This window comes from Megascapheus bottae, chromosome 4, assembly GCF_031878675.1.
Source record: "Megascapheus bottae isolate mThoBot1 chromosome 4, mThoBot2.hap1, whole genome shotgun sequence".
NCBI classification, from domain to species: domain Eukaryota; kingdom Metazoa; phylum Chordata; class Mammalia; order Rodentia; family Geomyidae; genus Megascapheus; species Megascapheus bottae.
The window spans coordinates 37,695,587-37,718,698 of NC_143512.1; the positions used below are offsets into that span (position 1 = coordinate 37,695,587).

At 35.4% G+C, this 23,112-nt stretch overlaps 1 protein-coding gene across 5 annotated transcripts in view; it reads right to left on the reverse strand.

Moving 5' to 3' along the window:
* Positions 1–23,112, reverse strand: part of Atg10 (autophagy related 10) — a 244,070-nt gene that overhangs the window by 161,043 nt on the left and 59,915 nt on the right. For 4 of the 5 annotated variants that reach the window (XM_090331679.1, XM_090331677.1, XM_090331682.1 and 1 more), the window contains exon 3: positions 9,450–9,557. The exons of the other annotated variant lie outside the window; for it this stretch is intronic. In XM_090331679.1, the coding sequence (XP_090187805.1) occupies positions 9,450–9,557 (108 nt within the window). The remainder of the gene's footprint in view (positions 1–9,449; positions 9,558–23,112) is intronic. 5 annotated transcript variants of the gene reach the window in all.

A 23,112-nucleotide genomic window follows, 5' to 3' on the forward strand; every position in this document is an offset into this window, starting at 1 on the left:
TCCTGGGTACCACATACATAGCAAAAAGCCGGAAGTGGTGCTGAGGCTCAAGTGGTAGAGTGCTAGCCTTGAGAAAGTCCAAGGACAGTGCTCAGGCCCTGAGCCCAAGCCCAGGACTAGGCAAAAAAAAAAGTATTTATGTTCAATATTTATCAAATGTACTGAACTTATTAATGAACTAAAAATGATAGAAAACTTACATCTTTTCTGTTCAATCCAGTGTCCTTAGTCTTTATTAGCTAGCAAGCTAGAATTTTATGAAATATTTTCAAAGCTTAGTAGCTATTTTACAATAGTACATACAAATTATAAGATTTAATCTTATCAAAATTCATTATAATTACTATCAATTGTTATATAGAGGATATACTTTCAAACTATCATTTCATTTAGAGAGATAAGGTTTCAATAAGAATTTTCCACAAGAAGCTTATTTTCACTAAAGCAAACCAGTTGTTAATCAGTTTCTACTTTTGTTAAGTGATCATATCTCAGTTCTCCTAGACTTCATTTCAATCCAAAAAAATTAAGTATTAGCGCTAACACTAACAGAAGAGTCACATGAAATTATATATATCAAGGGCCAGTATTGATTATGTTTTTCTGTGGAAAATATTTAGATTACCTTAAGCTAATACAACAGAGTTCTTCTGTTTACTGGTTAAAACTGTGGGTCACATTCTTGCTTGTTAATTCACAAATTTAAAAGTTCCACAAACAAAATTATACTCATAGTGAATATATGTAATATGACTAACCAAGAATTCTTGCTTCAGACATACAAAGACACTGTCATTCATTCAGTAGATTCTGCTTATTGCTCCATTCCTTTAACTATAATTTAAAAAGTGTAAAAATGAGTCAGGGGTTGTGGTTCATGCCTGTAATCCTAGCTACTCAGGAGACTGAGATCTGAGGGTCATGCTTCAACGTCAGCCCAGACACTACAGTCCGTGAGACATCTCCAATTAACCACCAGAAAACTGGAAGTGGCCTTGTGGCTCAAGGGGTAGGGGGTAGGGTGGTAGCCTTGAGCTGAAGAGCCCAGAGACAGCTTCCAGGCTCAGAGTTCAAGCCCCACAACTGACAAGAGAAAGAAAGAGAGAGAGACAGAGACAGAGACAGAGAGAGAGACAGAGACAGAAAGAGAGACAGAAACAGAGAGAGACAGAGACAGAGAGAGACAGAGAGACAGAGACAGAGAGACAGAGAGAGACAGAGAGAGAGACAGAGAGAGACAGACAGAGAGAGACAGACAGAGACAGACAGAGAGAGACAGATAGAGAGAGAGAGACAGAGAGACAGAGAGAGACAGAGAATAAAATGTAAAAATGATAGAAACTGACTAAAAATTTTTAATTTTCACTGTTTCATTTGTTTGGGTTTTTTTGCTAGTCCAGGGACTTGAACTCAGGGCCTGTGCACTGTCCTTGAGTTTCTTTTAAGACACAGCACCACTTTTGGCTTTTTCTGTGTAGGTGATACCAAGGACTTGAATCCAGGTCTTCGTTCATGTTAGGCAAGCACTATACCACTAGACACACTCCAGTCCCTTTCATTTGTATTTTTAAGCTCTATAATATTTACACACTGTTGTAAAAATGTGTATCCACCTATTTTTTTTCTATTATAAACATTGCTGGTTTAGGATAGAACAGGGAAGTGGGTTGTTTTCCTTCATCATACAAGGCCAAAGGAAAAAGAAAATATTAACTATTATCAGCATTCGTTTTGAACACCTTTATGTAGAAAAATGTGAGATACACATATAAAACTCTATTGGCCATTGAACTCTTAAAGAAAATTTAGAAGTCCTCTGTCTCAGTCTTCTGTACAATTCAGGAATCCTTTCTGAAATATTTGAAGCCAGATGCCATAAAATGGTGTCCTGGGGATCGTTTGCAATATAAATTCAATTTTCACAAAGCATTCTCTTCTTTCAACTAAGAACACATGATCTTTGTCTTTAAATGCACCTGGAGCTTCATGCCTTCTGCCCTTTGTAGTAGACATGAGCAATGCATTCAAATATAGCTCCCACCAATTTCAGCTGGACCACTTCACTCACTCGTTTGCCCAGTACTATCTTCATCTAAGCATTTCCGCCTATGACCACTGTTCCAAGAGGAAGCGATTAAGTATATGGCTGAATATATATTCTACAGTGAAGGAATATTATACAGTTTTTCAAGTTGACAAATTTCAACCCTAAATCCTAGATTTGTTTATCATAACACTTCCAGACAATGGAATTAGTCCTATCCTCAGGAACAAACAAAGTCAAAACTAGTCTCTCTACTGTAGGAAAGCCTTGTATACCCAAGACAACTAACCTTCCTAAGTCTGTTGTACTATAACTTCCACATAGCCTCCCAAAGACCACTTTTAATTCTATTTTCAAGTAGGCTTCTGGCTTCTGACATACTTCTCTGCACATATAAACTCTATTTATGATTTACTTTTTATCTATTATTTATTAAAATTTATAATATTAGTATTCTTTACATATAATTGTATAATATTTCTCTTGGTCTAGGTTAGTTGGTCTGAAAGGTTTGGGTTTCAAGATTGTTTTACACCTTCAAAATTCTTTGAGGAACATAATGTGCTTTTCCTTAAAAAGTGATATCTACTAAAATTCACTGTATTACAAATTAAATTTCAAACTAAAAGAACATTTTTCATTCAAATATAATTGCTAACTAGCATGTTCCTAAGAAACAAAATACATTTTTCCAAAACAAAATAGTGAGAAAAATGGCTTGTTTTAAATTTTTGTATTTTTAAGTTCCTGGCTTAATGGAAAATGGCTGAGATTTTTTTGTGTGTGTGGTTATGTTATACGAGTCCTAAGGCTTGAACTTAGAGCCTGGGCACTGTCCCTGAGCTGCTTTTGCTCAAGGCTTGTACTCTATCACTTGAGTAACAGCACCACTGTGTATAGGGTATTGAGGAATCGAACCCAGGGCTTCATGCATACTAGGCGAGCAGGCTACCATTAATTTACATTTCCATGGCTCAGTTCTTACATCAACTTTTGCATTTAATAAACTTCAATACCACCTATTAGGTAGACTCTGGATGTCTTTGGAGAGACTGAGTATAAGTAACTTCTTAATATTATTATACAATTAATTTGATTCCATGGGTTCCCTGTGAGAATCCAAGGGAACATCAAGTCACTGAAATTCACTTATATCTTGATAAATATAGCCTAAGTTCCAGTTTCTAGCATGTATGGCACTCGCCTTATCTGAGCTTGTGATCAACTAAAATCACCAATTTTTTGTCAAATGGTCGTCTGCTTTTCTTATTTAATCTAATACAGATCTTATATATATATGGCTATCCCTCAGTAACCATGAGGGATTCATTTCAGCCCTGCCACATATATCAAGATTTGTATATAATAAAATATCTTAAGCCAGGTGCTGGTGGCTCATGCCTGTAATCCTAGCTACTCAGTAGGCTGAGATCTGGGATCATGGTTCAAAGCCAGCCCGGGTACTAAAATCTGTGAGACTCTTATCTCCAATTAATCACCAGAAAACAGGAATTAGTGTTCTGGCTCAAGTAGTAAAGCAATAGCCTTTATCTGAGTTGCTCAGAGATAGTGGCCAGGCCCAGGGTTCAAATCCCATGACCACCAAAAAGAAGTCTTATATTAAAATGGTCTAATTTTTACATATACTTCTGATACATTTTAAGCCACTACAGGTTACTTGTATTTAATACAATGTAAATACTGTACAAATAGGTGTGGCAGTATTTTTTTAAAGAAATAGTGACACTAAAAAAGAGTTTGAACATGTTCAATATAGATGCAAGTTTCTTTTCCAAATATTTGTGACTCCTTAAGTCATATTTTTTATGCCCCTTAAGACTGATGCACCTGTCCCCATTCAGCTATTGCAATTGTTGAAAACTCACAGCAGTAGCCTTCTTTGGAGAATTATTTCCATTTGCACTTTGGTTAGTAAATGAAAAGTGTCACACTGATGGTAACCTAGTAAAGAGGCCATTGCAGACTCAATGCCAAAAAGTAGAACTAATTTTGTGATATGATTGGCATTCTGGAACTGAGTAAATTTAGTTTCTACTTGAGACAATATTCTTCCATAACTTTTTTAATGGCTCTGTCCTACTTCCCCTATTCCTTTTCATCTAAGAGCATGTCTGTCATAAATCACTTGAACAGTAATCTCTGCTTAAGCTCTGTTTCTGGTAAACTCTACCTAAGCCTCCTTTCATTCCATCAACATTATTGCAATATTGGTTATGGCCTGCACTGTATTAACTAACCATCTTAGCTGCGCAGCATTTCAAATGTGCTAAGCTTTCCATTATGGAGTGCAGCAGTGATTCTCAAAAGTGCAATTCCTTAACCAGAAGTAACTGTCAAGTACCCTTGACCAGAAGTAACTGTAAATTCTCAGATCCAATCCAAATTTGCTAAATGAAAAATTCTTAGGTGGGTCTAAGCAACTTGTTTGAACAAAATGTGAAATAACATAATAATTTGTTTTAAGCCCCCCCCCCAAGTAGTTCTGATGCCCACTACAGGAGTAATGATTACTTTTATAATACTTAAGTACACGATCTCTAAAGTCAAACTTAATCACTTCCTATACTTCCTAAGGCAAACTTTTATCTTTTTATTTTGGTAGTATTGGGTCTTGAACTCAGAGCTTCTTCCTTGCTGGGAAGGTACTCCATTGTTTGAGCCATACCTTCATTGCTTTTTGCTTTATTTATTTATTTTAGGTAGTCTCCTGATTTTTCTGGAGCCAACCTGTGATCCTACCTATGGCCTCTGGGATAGCTGGGATCCGGCACAGCATGTGCCTACTTGTTGGCTGAGATGAGATTTCTCTGTTTTCCTGGGCTGGCTTGGAAATGTGACATTCCCCATATAACTAGCAGGGATTACTGGTTTGAGCCACCATGCCTAACCTATTAGGGAAGTTTCTTAACTATTGTGGTTAAGTTTCCTTATTTGTAAAATGAAAATACTAAGGGCATTTGTATCATAAAATAAAACAAATACATGCAAATCACCTAAAACAGTGTCAGTAGTCAATTCTCAATAAAGTCAATTAGCTTTTTTTTTACTATTACCAGCTGTGTTTTCATCTCTTTCACTAATATTTTCAATAAATAAGTCATAATAATATTTATTGTGATGGAGTTTTATAAGGATTTAATAATTTAGAACTACTATGGAGAATTATCACATAATAGAAAATCAATACATGGTCATTACATGTATTTATGAGGATTAAAATCTTAGAATAAAAGATACTAATATTGACATAATGTTTATTGAAAGATAATCTTTTTAAAGTAATTAATAAAAGTATTGATTGAGGCTATATAAACAGAGGTGTTCTTTAATGCCATATGATGTCTTATCAAGCTTATCATCCACTCACTCCCATATTTACATTCCTCTGGTATGGTTGTTCAGCTACCTATGAATATACTTTACTATCAATTTGAGAAAAAAAATAGAAAAATTATCTTAGCACTTTGAGCACTGTATTTTTAGGATAAACATATGTTTTCCTAATCTATGCTTAATAATAACATGATCTGTAATCTAAAAATATATCACTCCCCCAAAGAACTGAGGCACCTTATGATAAATGATAGCTGAAAATGAGCACTAATATTGTTTTACACAATTTTCTAAAAGATGATGAGACTCATTAATGGTCACAAAAGTACTAGTCACTTTTATGACTGAGAGATCCTTTTCTACAGCTGGATATGATAATTTTCAAAATTAGGGCCAAATAGACCATGAGTTCTTCTATCATGGGCACAATCTTCTTCATGCATCAATATTTACTTTTGAGACAAACAATAGATTCCTCATCTAATTGCATTCTACTTAAGTACATATCTAAATTGTCATGATATTTTTCCTTGATGCCACAAATAAACAGCAGGAGAAAACAGATTAATTCTGAGAAAAATCAAAATTGAAAAGCCACTGAATTTATATTATCATACTGATAATTATTCTATTGAATATAGTAAAATTATATATGATGAAGTAAATACTTAAGACCACAACCATATCCAGTAAAGATCAAGGAAAATGAGCCAGCATATATGTAGTTCAAATGCAATTCTTCAGCTCTCTTAATTAGTCTACCACTACTTTTAGTGAAAGTCACTCTCAGTTTTGTCACAATCAGAATTGCTTTGAGATAGTAGTAACCTGAAGGTTCTTTGCATCCTCTGAAAAAAACATAGAAAGTAGTGAAAAGAAGTTTTGCTGAGTGTATTTTCTGTTTCTCCCTTCAATTCCTGCTCCATATTGTATGCAATGAAACATTATACTAGTATTCATAGTACTTTAAACTTACATCCAAACAAAAAGGTAAATAAGTATGTGTGAAAACCAAAGCTTATTAGAAGTTACACTGCTAATATGTGTCTGAAAAATAAAGCACAACTTACAAGTCTGGTGCTATCTTTCCTAATTGTGCTATTGTTATAATGTAAGTTAGACAGTCCAAATTTACATGAGTTATCAGATTGTTAAAACTAAGAACACCAGAGATGATTGAAAGGCTGATCATCAGATTCCATTCCAAACTTTAAAACATAAACTAATAAAAACTTACTGGAAGGGCCAGGAGTTTGGCCTAGTGGTTAAAGTGCTTGCCTAGCATGCACAAAGACCCAGGTTCAATTCCTTGGTACCACGTATATAGAAAAAGCTGGAAGTGGTGCTGAGGCTCAAGTGGTAGAGCTCTAGCCTTGAGAAAGTCCAAGGACAGTGCTCAGGCTCTGAGCTCAAGCCCAGGACTGGCAAAAAAACAAACAAACAAACAAAAAAAAACTTACTGGAAGTTTTTCTCCTTAAACATTCTTTATTTTTCTATGTAAATTGACTACTAGAAAAAAGCCTCCTAATGACAATGAAATATACTGAGAAATTAATAAATCCTAAGTAACTTACTTATAATACAGTATATATCAATATAGAGATCTATCTGATCTTTCAGATGAAATGGTTTAGGGGAGGAACCAAATTAGAAGGCTTAGTCAGGTAATAAATTTTTGTTGTTTTTATTGGTGGTGGTGGTGGTGGTGGGAGGGGGGCTTGAACTCAGAGACAGGGACCTGTCCTTGAGCTCTTTCTTCAAGTCTATCATTTTTGAGCCACAGCTCCACTTTCAGCTTTTGAGTGGTTAATTGGAGATAAACTCTACAAAGAGACCTTTGCCAACTGGCTTGGAACCACAGTCCTGAATAGATAGGGTTACAGGCATGAGCCACAGCTCTGCTCAGGTAATAAGTTTTTTAATTTCTTATCCTACCCCAGTGAGGTTTATGGTCTAAAGAAGCAGTGTGACTTGAAAAGGACTACTAAGAAAGAGATGTCAAAAACTTTCTTCCTTTTTTTTTTTTTGTGGGTTATAGGGCTTGATTTCAGGACCTGGGCACTGTCTCTGAGCTCCTTTTGCTCCTAGCACTCTACAACTTTGAGCCACAGCTCTACTTCCTGTTTTTGAGTGGTTAATTGAAGCTAAGAATCTCACAAGAAGTTTTCTGTCCTGGTGGGCTTCAAACCATAATCTTTAAATCTCGGTCTCCTGTGTAGGTAGGATTTCAGGCATGAGCCACCATTGCCTGGTAAGGATAAACACTTTTGCAAAAATCCTTGAATAGAAGAAACAGGAATGAAAATATACTTTAAGGGGTAAAATGACTCATAGCTAAGAAAGTTATCTGAATGGAAATGAAAAAAAAAACTATTCCTAGGCCTGTTGTATATTTTTATATTATATATAGGATCTTTCCTACTGGAGACTGGGGAGGAAAGCAGATTGACCAAGATGAGTACTATACTATCTTATTTTTTAAGTCTAAAATCTTTCTGTGTTACTTGTGAATGGAAAGAACTAAATATCTTAGAAGAACTTCAGAACTGGAAGATGCTTTCATAGATGGATGATGACTCCAAATTGAACTACTAGACAAAGCAAAAATAACCCCAAGGACTTCAAGGGGATGAGAGAAAATGTTAAATGAGATCGCTGTTAAAAGAAAATAATAAGTATTTAAAACCCTGATTGGCAATAGATAGTTTTGTATTAACTATATTTGGATTCTATTATTAATTTTAAAAATCTACTTTTTCCACTTAACATGAATATTAAATACTTCCCTAGAAGATCTTTTTTTTTCTAGAAGATCTTTTTAATAATTCTATCCCTTAGAAAGTTGTACACTAACCAATCATTATTTTCGTATATTACAGTTGTTCCTATTTTTCCTTTCATGAATAGTAGTGTAATTAACATATTTCCAGGCAAATTTGCGTACATATCTGATTTTTATGAATATGTGTATGCAATTTATCTCAATGTGAAAGTTTTACAGATCAAAAATAGTATACTTTGATGGGTAGATGAATAGGTATATAATAAATCAAGCACAGAAAAAATGTTAATTGTAGAATCTGGTTGGTGAGTATAAAGATGTTCAATGAAAATTTCTTCAACTTTACCATATGTTGAAATTCATTGGAAAATGTTAGAAGTAAAAAATGGAAAAATTTATATTGTATGAGACTAAATTCCTAGAACTAAAATGGATCATACATAACATGTGCACAATTTTAAATTCTGTAATGTTAAAACATCAAATCAAAATTGTCATTTCCTTCACACTGTCAACACTTTTTAGTGCATGTAAGATCTATGCCAACTTGTTAGAGAAAAAAACTGGAAATTCATTTTTTACATCATTATTTGTATGGTTTTCTTTTTAACATTTTAAAGTTAATATATAATGAGCTGAAAAGTTTCCTAATATGCTTTGTTTCAGATTTGATGTTATCTGAGCCATGAAGCAATACTCAAAACTCAAGCACTTACTCTTAGGCACTTAACATACTGCTAAGCACAATATTGTCAAGAATAACTTTATACTAGAAAAAGGTAATTTCAGACCATTATTAGACATGTAAAAGGGCTGATGTCTAACTGCCAAATTGGCCTGACTTAATGGATTTTCAGAAAGACTTTTCCTATTTTACTAGTTTAGAAGTTGAGCATCAGTAATTTCTACTTGTTTCCTGAAACCATTAGGTCCCCACTAATTTTCTTTCAAAACTCAAGTATTTGTCAGACATAGGTGGCTCACACTTGTTATGCTAGCTACTTGGTAGGGTGAGAATGGACAGTTCATAGTACAAGTCCAGGCTCACTAAACAAAAATATGTATTACTCAATCTCTACAGAAGGAAACTATACACAGTGGTGGGTGATTCTTAACTCAACAATAAGGGAAACTAAAAATTTATGGATTGTAATGTAGACAAGCCTGGTTAGAAAGTAATATTCTGTTTAAAAAATAATCAGATCTGAACTCTAATATTATTCTTCACAAAGACTGAAAAGGAGAACATGATGTGTTAAGCTACTTACCTCCATAGGAGGACATGTCTGTACAGTAACAGGTTTTCCTGGATGTGACACTGAAGTCTCGTTTTTTATTTGAAAATGTGTTTTGCACATGTACCCATCACAGCAGTCCTATGTTCAATAACAACAATAACAGAAAATGACAATTAATGTGAAAATTCTAAGAATCACCAATGCCCAAGTTCCAAGTAAGTAAATAAAACCATGTATATTAAATGAGATGAGATAGTATGGTTAAAGAGACTAGTCCAATGTACTCCATGGGCAACCAATTAATACAAATCCTGTTCTCTAACCTCTCTTACTTATTGTTTCCCTCCTAAATTCAATCTCCTCCACATTTTTTTATCCTACTAGACCATAGCACCAAATTCAGACAGCAAAACTTTAAAAAACAACCATTAAAAGACATTTAAACTTACAGAAATATCGTGTCACATAATTAACAATGATGTTCATAGCTTTTATCGAGAGACATTTTCAGGAGGACTTGCAACAGATAATGAAGTTAGAAGGAAGCTTTTTATTTCCATTTCTTTTTTAATATAAGAACTCTATTAAATATCTCAGGGAAGTCAGACACAGTGGCTCACTTCTATATTCCCAGTTTTGAAAAGAAAGAGAAATTGGAAAGATCACAAGGCCAGCAAAAAGTTTGCCATACTTAATTTCCATGCCCCTATCGTCCCGCCTAAAAGGGAAGTTGTGCAATGAAGAAATGATCATAGTCTAAGTGTGGACCTCAGACAAAAACATAATACTCTTCCTGGAAAATAAAACTAAACCAAAAGTGACTGGGAATGTGGTTGAAGTAGTACAATACCTGTCTTGCAATTAAGAGTAAGGCCTTTAGTTCAGACTCCAATACTATCCAAACAGAACTCACGGGGAGGTAATTATGTGGCATCTGTTTGAGTACTTCAAGGAATCTGGACGTTTTACAACCCTTATATAAAAGCGACTTGCATTTGGGTATACTGTACATAGGGAAAGTTTTGTCTTTTTTTATTGTTGGAATAATGTGTAGAGAGGTTACATATACATTCATCAGGAAGTAGGTGCATTGCTTCTCACACATTGATACCCCTTCCTCATTTCTCTCCCCCCATCCCCTCTCACACTTCGGGAAAGTTTGTCTTATGTTGCATTGATATCTCTAATTCCTTTTTCATAGAACTTTTCTTCAAAAAGTTTTAGACAATTATAATTTTCATATTGTGAGGTGTGGTCTTTAAGCCTCTCACTAATTGTATTTCACTATTATTGTTGCTACTAAACATACTAATGTATGATGCCCATCTAATTAATAGTTTTGTTTTTAAGATAAAACAAGTTTGAATTCCATAAAGTCATCCATAAGAATATAGTATATATCTGTGAACAAGCATATATGCATCCCAGTGAATATCAATTCTCCAACAAATTATCACACTAACATTCACATTTTCACAGAATTAAAGTAATGACAAGAAAGGAGTTTCTTCATCTTTTGACAAGTAGAGGAACATTTGGATACTGAGACACACAGAGTTCTAAGAAAGCCACATGAAAATGGAGATCAGAGTTGTACAGTTATAAGCCAAGAAAAGCCAGAATTGCTGAAAACCATCAGAAGCTAGACAAAGGCAAAAGGGCTCTTCCCTAGAACCTCCAGAGGGAACATCATCCTGCCAAAACCTTTGTTCTTGAGGCTTATCTTCCAAAACAACATGAGAATAAAGTTGTTATTTTAATTCATCCAATGCATGTTATTTTGTTATGTTGACATCTCAAAAAATAGCTACTATATTGTTTCAGGAAAAAAAGCATTAAGGAATTGAGATATATCAGTGGATATATACATCCTAGTGCCTAGCATGTATAGGCACTAGGTTAGAGCCCCAGAAACACAAAATAAAACTTAATGTTGTTTTCAAAAAAATTAAAAGGCTTAAATGGAGAAAGATATTAATAGTGACTACTGTCATCATTGCTGATTGATTTTACATCAAAACTTCATTCCCAGGACTGGCGAGAGAGAGAGAGATGGGGGGGGGGGGGCGGAGAGGGAGAGATTATGCCTTTCATCTCAGATACAGCTGGAATGACAAATAAGAGGATACAATCTAGGCTGTGATAAACAAAAAGCAAGACCCTATATCAAAACAACCAAGGAGAGTGATGTGCCCGGTAAGATTCATTAGAATGTAGTTGTACATTGTAGAAATGTTACAGTGAGGGGCAGGAGTTTGGCCTAGTGGTAGAGTGCTTACCTAGCATGCACGAAGACCCATGTTCAATTCCTCGGTACCACATACATAACAAAAAGCCGAAAGTAGTGCTGAGGCTCAAGTGGTAGAGCTCTAGCCTTGAGAAAGTCCAAGGACAGTGCTCAGGCCCTGAGCTCAAGCCCAGGACTGGCAAAAAAAAAAAAAAAGAAGAAAATTACTATGTAGACAAATACATAGATAAAAGGGTAGGCATTCTCACAAATTGTCTGGGGCAGGGAGTTTAAATTGGGAAAACATAAGAATATGTTGGCAATGATGGTCAAAATTTTTAAAACATTCTGTCTTTTCTTTTTTCTTTTCTTTTCTTTTCTTTCTTTCTTTCTTTCTTTCTTTCTTTCTTTCTTTATTTATTTATTTTTTGGCCAGTCCTGTGGCATGAACTCAGGGTCCAGGTAGTGTCCTTGAGCTTTTTCAAGGCTAGTGTCCTACCACTTAAGCCACAGTACCACTTCTGGCTGTTTCTATGCATGTGGTACCAAGGCATTGAACCCAGGAATTCATGCATGCTAGACAAGCACTCTACCAGTAGGCCACACTCTCACCCCAAAAACACATATCTTGAACTCAGAAATAATACTTTGAGGAATTTGTTTTACAAGTACATTCACACACATAGGAAATAAAATTCATGCAATGATATATATGCATCATGATTTTAATAGTATAATATTGGAAACAATCTAAATTATTGTCATATTTACATAAAATAGATACATCCAAATAATAGAAAGCTATAAAATTACCAAAAATATATTCTATATATTATAGTGCATTATACTCGAGAGATCATGAATTTTTTAAAAAGAACTTTACATATACATATAGCCAAACTGTAAGAATATATACATATATGCTACCACTTATTTAAATATAAGTATATGCTATGTATATACTGACTATATATGGGGCCAGGAGTGTAGCCTAGTGATAGAGTGTTTGCCTAGCATGCATAAAGCCCTGGGTTTGATTCCTTGGTACCACACATACACAGAAAAGGAGGAAATGGTGCTGTGGCTCAAGTGGTAGAGCACTAGCCTTGAGAAAACCTAAGGACAGTGCCCACACCCTGAGTTCAGACTCCAGGACTGGTAATATATATATGTGTAAGTGTGCATGTGCGTGGTTGTGTGTATATATATAAAGAGAGAGGGAGACAGAGAGGGGGGGAATGAGGAAGAGAGAGAGAGAGAGAGAGAGAGAGAGAGAGAGAGAGAGAGAGAGAGAGAGAGAGAGAGAGAGAAGAGAGAGAGACCTGAGACTCTGAGTATTTAGATAGAACTACTGAGTATTTAGAGGATGAAAATAGAAAAGAGATTTCCTAACTTTTTCAAGTGCAAATCCTTTGTGGACATAAGTAATATTTATTTTAAGAAAATAGCAATTGTTCTTTGTGTATGCCTCCAGGCTATCATACTGTACAATATATCATAACTTTTAGGGAGAAAGTGTCCTTGGGCTTTATAAAACCATGGAGACACCTAAGTTTTATAGTTTAGTGTTGACTGCAGTTTGGATGGAGATCTAAAGATTTCCTAACAGAACGTGTTTGGATCTGCTTTCTTACAAGCTGTCATAGGACTCTGCCACCCAGCAAGCTCTGTTATGCTTGTTAGAATCTAGATAACAAAATAATTAAGGGGTTTCTCTTCCTAAATTTTAATATGCTTTTACAGATCATCTCCAGGAAAATGTGGTTATCTTAAATATTAAGTGGTTACCTAGAAAAAATCGGCTCTAGTTTAGAATAAAGCATTGAATCCAGATTTTTTTGGCGGGGAGGCAGTCAGTCATGGGGCTTGAACTCTGGGCCTTGGTGCTGTCCCTGAGCTCTTCAGCTCAAGGCTATCACCCTATCCTTGAGCCCCAGCTCCACTTCCGGTTTTCTACTGGTTAACTGGAGATAAGAGTCTCATCTTTATTGCCTGGGCTGGCTTTGAACTGGGATCCTCAGATCTCAGCCTACTGAGTAGCTAGGATTACAGGCGTGAGCCACCATGCCCAACTTGACTCCCGATTTAAACTCAAGTTAACTGCCCAGAATGATGGACTGCAGGAAGGGCTTGGCATGTCCATCAGAAAGGAAGACAATGAGTTTTTAGCTCACTGTCAGCACTCATTAAATATGGCCTCCGTGGTCAAAAGAAACCAAAGCTAGGTCACAGATCTCAACTGTGAAAATAACTCCAAAGATACAAGAAGCTTCCCAAAGCTGATTATGCTTAAAGGTTTTGTTTATATATATAAAAAAAAGATACAGTTGAGAAGAAAATCTTACACTTAATAAGTTAATATCTGCTCAGTGTTAAAAAAAAGTTTTGTGGTGGGGAAGTAATTGTTATGTATATAGAGAATCCTTCAAAACTCAATTCTGAATATATGAAAATGTCTCTACCCCAAAGCCACTCAATCCCAACCAATCCCAATAGTTTTGATTTCTGTGCTACACTTTTAAAATGCATGTATAGGTCTTGGTCATGACTGCCTCTAAATTTTATTTTGATTTTTCTTCCAGGACTTGAACTCATAATCTGACACAGTCACTCATAAACTGAGCCTCTACAATCTGAGTCACACCTTCAGCCAACTATTGCTGATTCGGATGCCTTAACAAATATTAAATGCAGAGACAAAACAATACAGAGAGACTAGATCCAGTCAAATTAATCCATGAGTAACAGGATAAAAAAATACAAAAGAGCGTAAGCTCCAGAAACCAAAATCTAAAAATTAAAAAAAGCATGTAATAGAACTCATCATTGATAAGATCTCAGATATCTCTAACTTTCACCTAGTCTATAGTATTTTGGAGGTTACTAAATATACATAATACTAAATAGTTGGCTTCTATGTCACAACTTTCCAGGGGTAAGGCTGAAAAACACCTCAGAGAACAAATTCTGCATGAGGAAGCTGAGCCAACCCTATGAATTACGTATATCTCATGGATATGTTCAGTTCAACAAAGACAAATGTGATCTAACTTTCAAATCAAATATTGAACATATTTGTTACTATCTGAGAATTAAACCAAATAAAAACATGGTCCAACTTAGAAGGCTATTTTCAACATGGTCATAGCACAAGAAAATCTATAGAATTTTGAGCCAAAGTAGTCTCTAGTCCATAGTAGTGTGACTCATGACTGACTGCCATCCTATTTACATGAACAGACTCATTCTATACTTTTTATTGTGTCTAAATTTACCTCACTTTGTTACCTGCTATATGGGATATATTTGTATTTGGTTATTTGAAATTGGATAGGGAAGGGGGGAAAACAAGATGAGGGGGAGGGAAATGGGGACCAAGACATGTGAAAGGGTATCAATGTATGGGAATTAATGCACCATCTATCTGGCAAATATCATGTAACCCTTCTATTAATTACAATAAAAATATATGAAAAAAATTCATACACAACCTATAAACAAAGTATCAAAAAATAAGTAGTGAGTTACTAAACAGAATCTATACATTATAAAACTTGAACAAGCAAAAATAACAATTTATCAAAAAATCAGAAGGAAGAATGAAAACAAAAGAGGGAAATAGCATAAGAATATTAAATACCTCATCTATCATATCAAAAAATGATAGTATCCAAAGATGAGCACTCAAGAAATATATAGTTTAAAGTTATAAGAACAAGTATGATAATAAATTAGAGAAATATTTCTCATCAACAAAGACTCTATGAAGCAAAATAAAGTAAGTCATATAACAGAATACTATAGTGCAATGAGAAATAATGAAGTAATTATGTAGACACTGACAAAGAAAGATGTCAGAGGCCAGGAGTATTGCTCAGTGGTAGTGTGTTTATATATAGCATTAATGAAGACCCACTGTTATTGCCAAAAAGTAAAGAGAGAAAAAGAAAGAAGAAGAAAGAGGAAAGAGAGGGTAGGTAAGGAAAGGAGGAGAAAGGCAAGTAGACAAATTTATGAGCCCAATGTGGTGCTGAAAATCTATAATTCTAGCATTTGGGAGACTGAGGTAGGAGGAGTACTAGGCTGAGGCCAGCCTGGACTACATAAGAAGACTCTGTTTCAGAAGAAACAACAACAACAAAAACCCACAGGGAATTGGTAAGGAAATATAATGGAGATGAGTAAACTTATTTAAAGTAATATATAGAGATATGAAATTATCACAGTGAAATCCTCCTGCATTATTAGTATATGATAATAAAAAGTAATTCATTTAAAAAGATGCCAATGATGTAAAAGAAAAAGTAGATCTTAAAGCCAGGCTACTAACCTCAGCCTCATAGCTACTCAGGAGGCTGAGATCTGAGGATCGCAGTTCAAAGCCATCCTGGGCACTAAAGATGAAACTCTTATCTCCAATTAATCACTCAAAAATGGGAAGTGGGGCTGTGGCTCAAGGGGTAGGGTGGTAACCTTGAGCTGAAGAGCTCAGGGACAGCACCCAGGCCCAGAGTTCAAGCCCCAGGACCCACAAAAAATAAATGTAGATCTTAGAAATAAATGATTCCATTTATTTAAATATATACACTCTCTCTATATATATATATTTCATAGAATTGACCAGAAATAAAATAAATGCTTTTTAATCTTTTAAAAATATTTCTATTAATGACAAAAATTTTTACAATGATTATATATGCTTTTTCCTTAAAATATTTAAGTAGAATGAAGACTGATATAGGAAAGATAGAGTAATAATATACTACGGAGATAACAATTGAAGTCAAGAGCAGCTAAAGTTCATTAAAGCTTACCTACTGGGTGGGGAGTTGACCTAGTGGTAGAGTACTTGCCTACCATACACAAAGACCAGGGTTTGATAAGCCCAAGGACCATGCTCATGCCCTGAGTTCAAGCCCCAGGACTGACAAAAAAAAAAAAAAACAACCCAAAAACTTACCTACCATTCTGTGATCAATATGTTTTTCAGAACCATTAAGTTCTCTAACAATCCAGTGCTTTTGACCTAGATTACTACCTAAGTATAGAATACCTTCATCTGGTTTTTCAAGTAGATATTGTTTAATGTCATTTGGGCTTTCAGTTTCGGTTCTATCCAGCAAAGCCATAAAGACAGTCCTAGCACTGTCTTCTTTTGAGGTGGAGAGAAGTAAGGACATAAAAAACTGGGAGAGAATGAGGGAGAGGGAGACTCTGTTCAAAAGGAAATGTACCTATTACCTTACTCATGTAACTGTAACTCCTCTCTACATCACCTTTACAATAAATTGGGAAAGGAAAAAAGAAGTTGGTTTCCTTACCATATTCCTGCCTCCTTATTATTTTTTTTTTTATCTCCAGCCTGGACATGACTTTCTGTAAGAAAAGAATACCACCTTCACAGATCCCTCATGAAAGTCAAAGCACAGTAAAGCCAGTGGCCCCAGGGAAAATGTAGCAGAATAAAAATTTCAGAAAACCAAAAAAAAAAAAAGAAATCATGCCAGAAAAGAGCTTCCCAAGGGCAATGTGACCATATTAGGAAGGAAATGCATGTGGAACTATGTTTACATATTCGGAAAGAAATGTATGTGGATCTATGTTTACATAGTAGGAAGGAAATGCATGTGGATCTATGTTTATATATGCTGTACTTTCTCTGCCTGCTGATCTCATACATTTTTAAAGAATGATTATAATTTAAATAATACTAAGTCCCTTTAAAACACACTGGGTTCCATCCTCCTTATTAACACTGTCAACAGATATTCTTCAGCAATGTTAGGTTTCACTATTAAGCATTTTCTTTTCCTTCTTCCAGTTTTTAATAATGTTTTGTTTTTAGGGGTTTCCAACTTGCCCATTTTGAGTTTTCAATTTTCAGCTCATAGATGTGGGACCTCCATGTGTGCCCTCATACTTTTTATTATATTAAACAATTTGGTTCTGGCTCCCACAGTGTTCCTGCTTATTTGTGCCAGAGGAATGGCCAATGGATATTATAACTGATTGGAGGGAATGTGGGGGCTGCTGTAGAAAACTCATTTTCTCTCTTGGTTCCTGCTTCCAATTTAGGTTTGTAGAAATTCTACCATATTTTTTGTCTATTTACTCTCATTGAAATATTTTCAAAGGCTTAGTTTTGCTCTGCCAGTGTCATAGATTTCTGAAAGAAAGGGGAACAAAAAGAAAAGGAGAGGAGAGGAGAGGAGAGGAGAGGAGAGGAGAGGAGAGGGGAGGGGAGGGGAGGGGAGGGGAGGGGAGGGGAGGAAGAAAATAGCCCAAACTCTGACCTCTATTAAAGTCTCTGTAGGTATAAAATTACTACAAATTATATTCTGTTCATACATAGATTATTGCATCTTAAGCCACTATTATTTTAAGAAACAATAAATTATATACTTTGCTAAATTAAAAGAAATTTGTAGTACAGAGGGTAGAAAAGTTATGAGTAACAAGTTGTCATGTTTTCAAAGGATTTTCATTGCAAAGAAGTTCTGATCTCCTCTGTTTTTAAAGATGTGAAAGGTATCTGAACTTAAACAGTTGAATTCTATAAAGAATCCTGCTACAAGGGGAAGGAAGGCCACATGAGATGAGAAAGTTGGGTACCATAGCAACAATAAACTCAGAGAATTAAGCAGCAGAAATGGATTCTTTCCGTTTTGGAGGCCAAAAACATGAAATCAAGCTATCAGAAAGTATATGCTCTCTCTTTTGACTTGAGTGGAAAGGTCTTCCTTCATTCTTGCTAGGTTAATATAGGTTAAGATAAATGTTTCATTCTAATACAACCTTCTACCATGTCTAAACGGCCTCCTATCATGTCTATTTCTGTACCCAAATTCCCTTTTTATAAGGATATCAGTCATAGTAGATTTAGGACTCACCCTAATCCAATATGCCTTCTCATCTCAACTTAGTCATAAATGCAAATATTCTATATACTACTACGTGTACACACACACACACACACACACACACACACACACATTCATGCACAGATCCCATGAATTTAGGGGGACACTATTTAACCAAATATAGATGGAGAAGAAGAGGGGAAAAGGCAATCCCACAGGTGCTCTCCTAACATGGACAGCTTGTACAGATCAACTGAAGTTGAATAGTCAATAGCTAGTCAACTTCAGGAGCTGCCCCAGCCTAAGGAAACAGACCAGGTCTTCAAGGCTTTGGCTTTTAGAGAAGGTAATACCATAGTACAAGCACAATTTTGTTGTTGTTGGTGGTGGTGTTGCTTTTAATTCAAAGAGCCTAGACAATGTGACTTTTTTGGGGGTCATTCTAAAAAAAGAAGAAGAAGAAGACACTAGATATATATTCCCTGCTTACATCAGTACCAGACAAACCAGGCAAATGCAAATGGTGGAGGTACAAAAGGGGAAGAGAAGAAAGAAGGACATAATCCACTCAACCATTTTTATTAAACTGACAAAAGTTTCTTGACGTATTTCCCAGAATGAGTCACAATCTCTGCCCTCCTAGTCATTTCCATTCCAAGCCTGTGCTTGTTCAAAGCTTATTTCCTCTCCTTCTGCATTATATATCAGAATGTCTGCTTCCTGTAGCTTAGCACTCATGTCTCAGAAGGAGGAAACCTGTTGCCTCTGCATTCAGGCAGGAGCCCTGTGGAAGTGAGACAGACTGAACACAAGCCAGAAGCATACCTCCTCCTCACTCCACCGCACAAGACAGACTTCAGGGACTCTCCTCCTAATACTTGGGCCCTGTCATTTCCGCAGGTTATTATGTGCTTCTACTGCTTCACTCTGAATTTTAGTTATAAACAGATTGATTTAACTGAGGCTTGTATACCCAATAACATCTTAGCTTAAAATTTATGAGTAACACAGTATCTGATTTTGTTACCTGGCATATTATATATATATATATATATATATATATATATATGTTCATTTGAAATAGGGGGGAAAAAAGGCTAGGGGAGGGAGTGAGGGGAGGGAAGTGGGGACAAAAACACAAGAATGGGTATCAATGTGTGAGAAACAATGCACCTTCTATCTAGCGAATATAACTGTAACCCCTCTATACATTAAAATAAAATTTTTTAAAAATGTGAATAACAAATTTCATATAAATGGGAGAGTGTATTGGTATCCTACAAGAATTTTGTTTATTGTTCTTGTTTGTAAAACAATGAAGACAAAGACTACCCTCACCACAAACAACTAGGAAACAAAACAAAGAGTATGAAATACATGTTTTCAGGTAGACCTCTGAGATCTATCCTGTCCGTAACAATAAATTCTGGAGAATATCAGAGAAGCAATCTTGCCTGAGTAGTCATCTGCAAATGCATGGAAAGAACCTACTGAGGCGTGGAAACAGTAATATGAAGCAGAAAGATAATCCTGAGAACCTATACAGGGCCCAAAACCTCTCAGATTCTCACAGGCCAGAGTAGAAAGATGTTTTAACATGCATGATAATGAGAAGCATCCACAGAAAGGAAATATCTTAGTGGTGTTCTAGATTAAGCTAGTGTAAAGACTGTCCAGAATCTGCCCCAACGTAATTTAAAAGCAATCTTTTTGTTGTTGGTAGTGGTAGTTGGCCATAGGACTTGAACTGTGGACCTGGACATTGTTCCTGAGCTCTTCTGCTCAAGACTACTTCCCTACCCCTTGAGCCACAGTGCCACTAGCTACTTCCAGTTTTCTGGTTTTCTGGTGATTAATTGGAGATGAGTCTCTTGGACATTTTAGTGCCCAGTCAGTCTTTGAACCGCGATCCTCAGATCTCAGCCTCCTGAGTAGCTAGGATTACAGGTGTGAGCCACACGCTGGGCTTAAAAACAATCTTTTAAAAGAATCAGTTTGCGTCCTGGAGCAAAGCCTAGTGGTAGAGTACTTGCCTAGCATGCACGAAGTCCTGGGTTTGATTAATCCATACAATATACACAGAAAAAGCCAAAAGTGATGCTGAGGCTCAAGTGGTAGAGCACTCACTTCGAAAAAAGCCCAAGGACAGTGCTCATGCCCTGGAGAAAAGAAAAGAAAAGAATCCATTTGACTGGGGTAAAGGGAGTGGATGGTAAACCAGGAAGAGGTACACAGTTACACAGGAAGAAGTTCTACTGTTACATACATAGCATAGTTTGGTAACTATAGTTAATAAAGTATGGTTTGTTTCCAAATAACTAAAGGAGGATCTTGAATGTTCTTCCCACAAAGAAATGATAACTATGTGAAGCAATGGGTTTGCTAATATCATTCATTCCTTATGCGATATATGCACACATTGAAAATTAGCACTACATCTCATAAATGTGCATATAATCATTGTTTATCTATTAAAGTTTTTTAAAAACAAAGAAATTACAAGTTCATCTGAATCTTCTTTACATATGGAAAAATACAAATCAGCCAATAAATCAATTACAATCATAAATGGACAACTGATAGAATTAGAGAAAAGGGGGCCGGGAGTTTGGCCTAGTGGTAGAGCACTTGCCTAGCATTCACGGAAGACCAGGATTCAATTCCTCAGTTCCACATACATTAAAAAAAAAGCTAGAAGTGAAGCTGTGGCTCAAGTGGTTAAGCTCTAGCCTTGAGAAAAGTCCAAGGACAGCACTCAGGCCCTGAGTTCAAGCCCCATGACTGGAAAAAAAAATAGAGACAAAGACATGAAAGCCACTACCATAAATAAATGTTCCAGAAAATGAAGGAAAATAGTAGAATGATTAGCAAAGAAATAGAATATATAAGAACAAAGAACAACCTCAGTCAAAACTAACATTAAAACACCTGGTGGCTCATGGCTGAAATCCACACTATGCAGGAAGACCAAGGTAGGAAGGTTGAGGGCCAAGCCAATCTCCAGCAAAAATATAAGGCAAAATACAGCTAAAGGGAAAAGGATAGGTGTTACAATTCAGATGGCCTAGGATTATGGCATGACTACCAAGTATAATAACATGAATACAAATCCCAGTACAAACAAAACAAACAAGTAAAAATGTGTGCTGAAAAAATACACTGGATAGTGTCTTTTTACAGATTAGCCATTTTAGAAGATGAACTTAATGAACTTCAAGATGTAGCAATAGGAAGTATCTGAAATAAAATAATACAGAGAAAAAATACTGACTAAGTAAGTAGAGCATGGTGAGCTATGGGACATTAAGTGGCCTAAAAACCATGTAAGTGGAATCCTAAGTATCATTTTGTATTTTATCTAATTTTGAGCATTTCAAGGATTTTTGGTGCTAATTAACCTAAGAGCAATTCAACTTTATTTTCATGCTTCTAATAAGTACCAGCAAAAATAAACATATTTTAGTAACTAAATTACTAGATCTATTTTTGTATTTTTCTTACTTAAAGAGATTTTATTTTGTTAATTTTGAGTATTTTAGGCTCTTATTACCTAGATGCTCTAAAGTCTCTTAAACTTGAAATATAGCCCAATATTTGTTACCAAGTTTAAGATAGCACTGCTTTGACACTGGTAAAATATGTGACAAATATTTTAGTAACATAGTCCTTTACAATAATATAAATTTATGTACATATATACTGAATATTCACTACAATCTATGTTCAAGTGAATGGCATATTTGAAGGAAAGCAACAAGATAGACTCAGATCATCTATGGATATATTGACAATGATAAGGAGCTCATATTATCCATTTTATTCCATGTCTTAATGGAAAAATTACTTTAAGATAAAATACTAGGTCACAAAATACTAGTTGTTTTTCCACAGCAGGAAAAAAAATCCAGACAAACTCTATTATTGTAGTACATTTTATTTTAGTATATTTTTAATACATAGGAATTGTTTAAGCTTGTTTTGAATTATATGCAAATGACTTTGTAAGCGACTTTTTCAAATAAGAATATTATAGAGTAAGTATTAAATTACAGTTAAGAGAAACCAGTTCTAGTGTTCTACTGGAGCCACTGTAGGGTGGCTACAGTTAACAATAATATATTCTATACTTCAAAATAGCTAAATAGAAGATTTTGAGCCAAGTACCTATGGCTTATCCCTGAAATTCTAGATACACAGGATGCTAAGATCTCAGGATCTATCAGCTAGGGTAGACAAATCTGAGAGACTCTTAACTCTAGTTAACTAGCAAGAAGCTAGAACTGGAGGATTAACATAAGTAGAGTGCCAGTCATGAGCTAAAAAAAGCCAGTAACTATATATAAATAAACTGTCTACATGTGTGTATACTGCAAATATGTATATATGCACACACATACACACATACATACACGAATATGTATATATAAATTAAAAATAGGGAGGTTTGTTTCTTCTCAGTATTTTTTTTCTGCAGTACTGGAAATGGAACTCAAGACCTTCATCTTGCTAGGCAGGTGCTCTACCACTTAAGCAATTTAAAAAAGACAAATAAACCAGGGTTAGAGGCATGACTTTAGGAAACAGAGTGCCAGTCAATAAGCAAAAG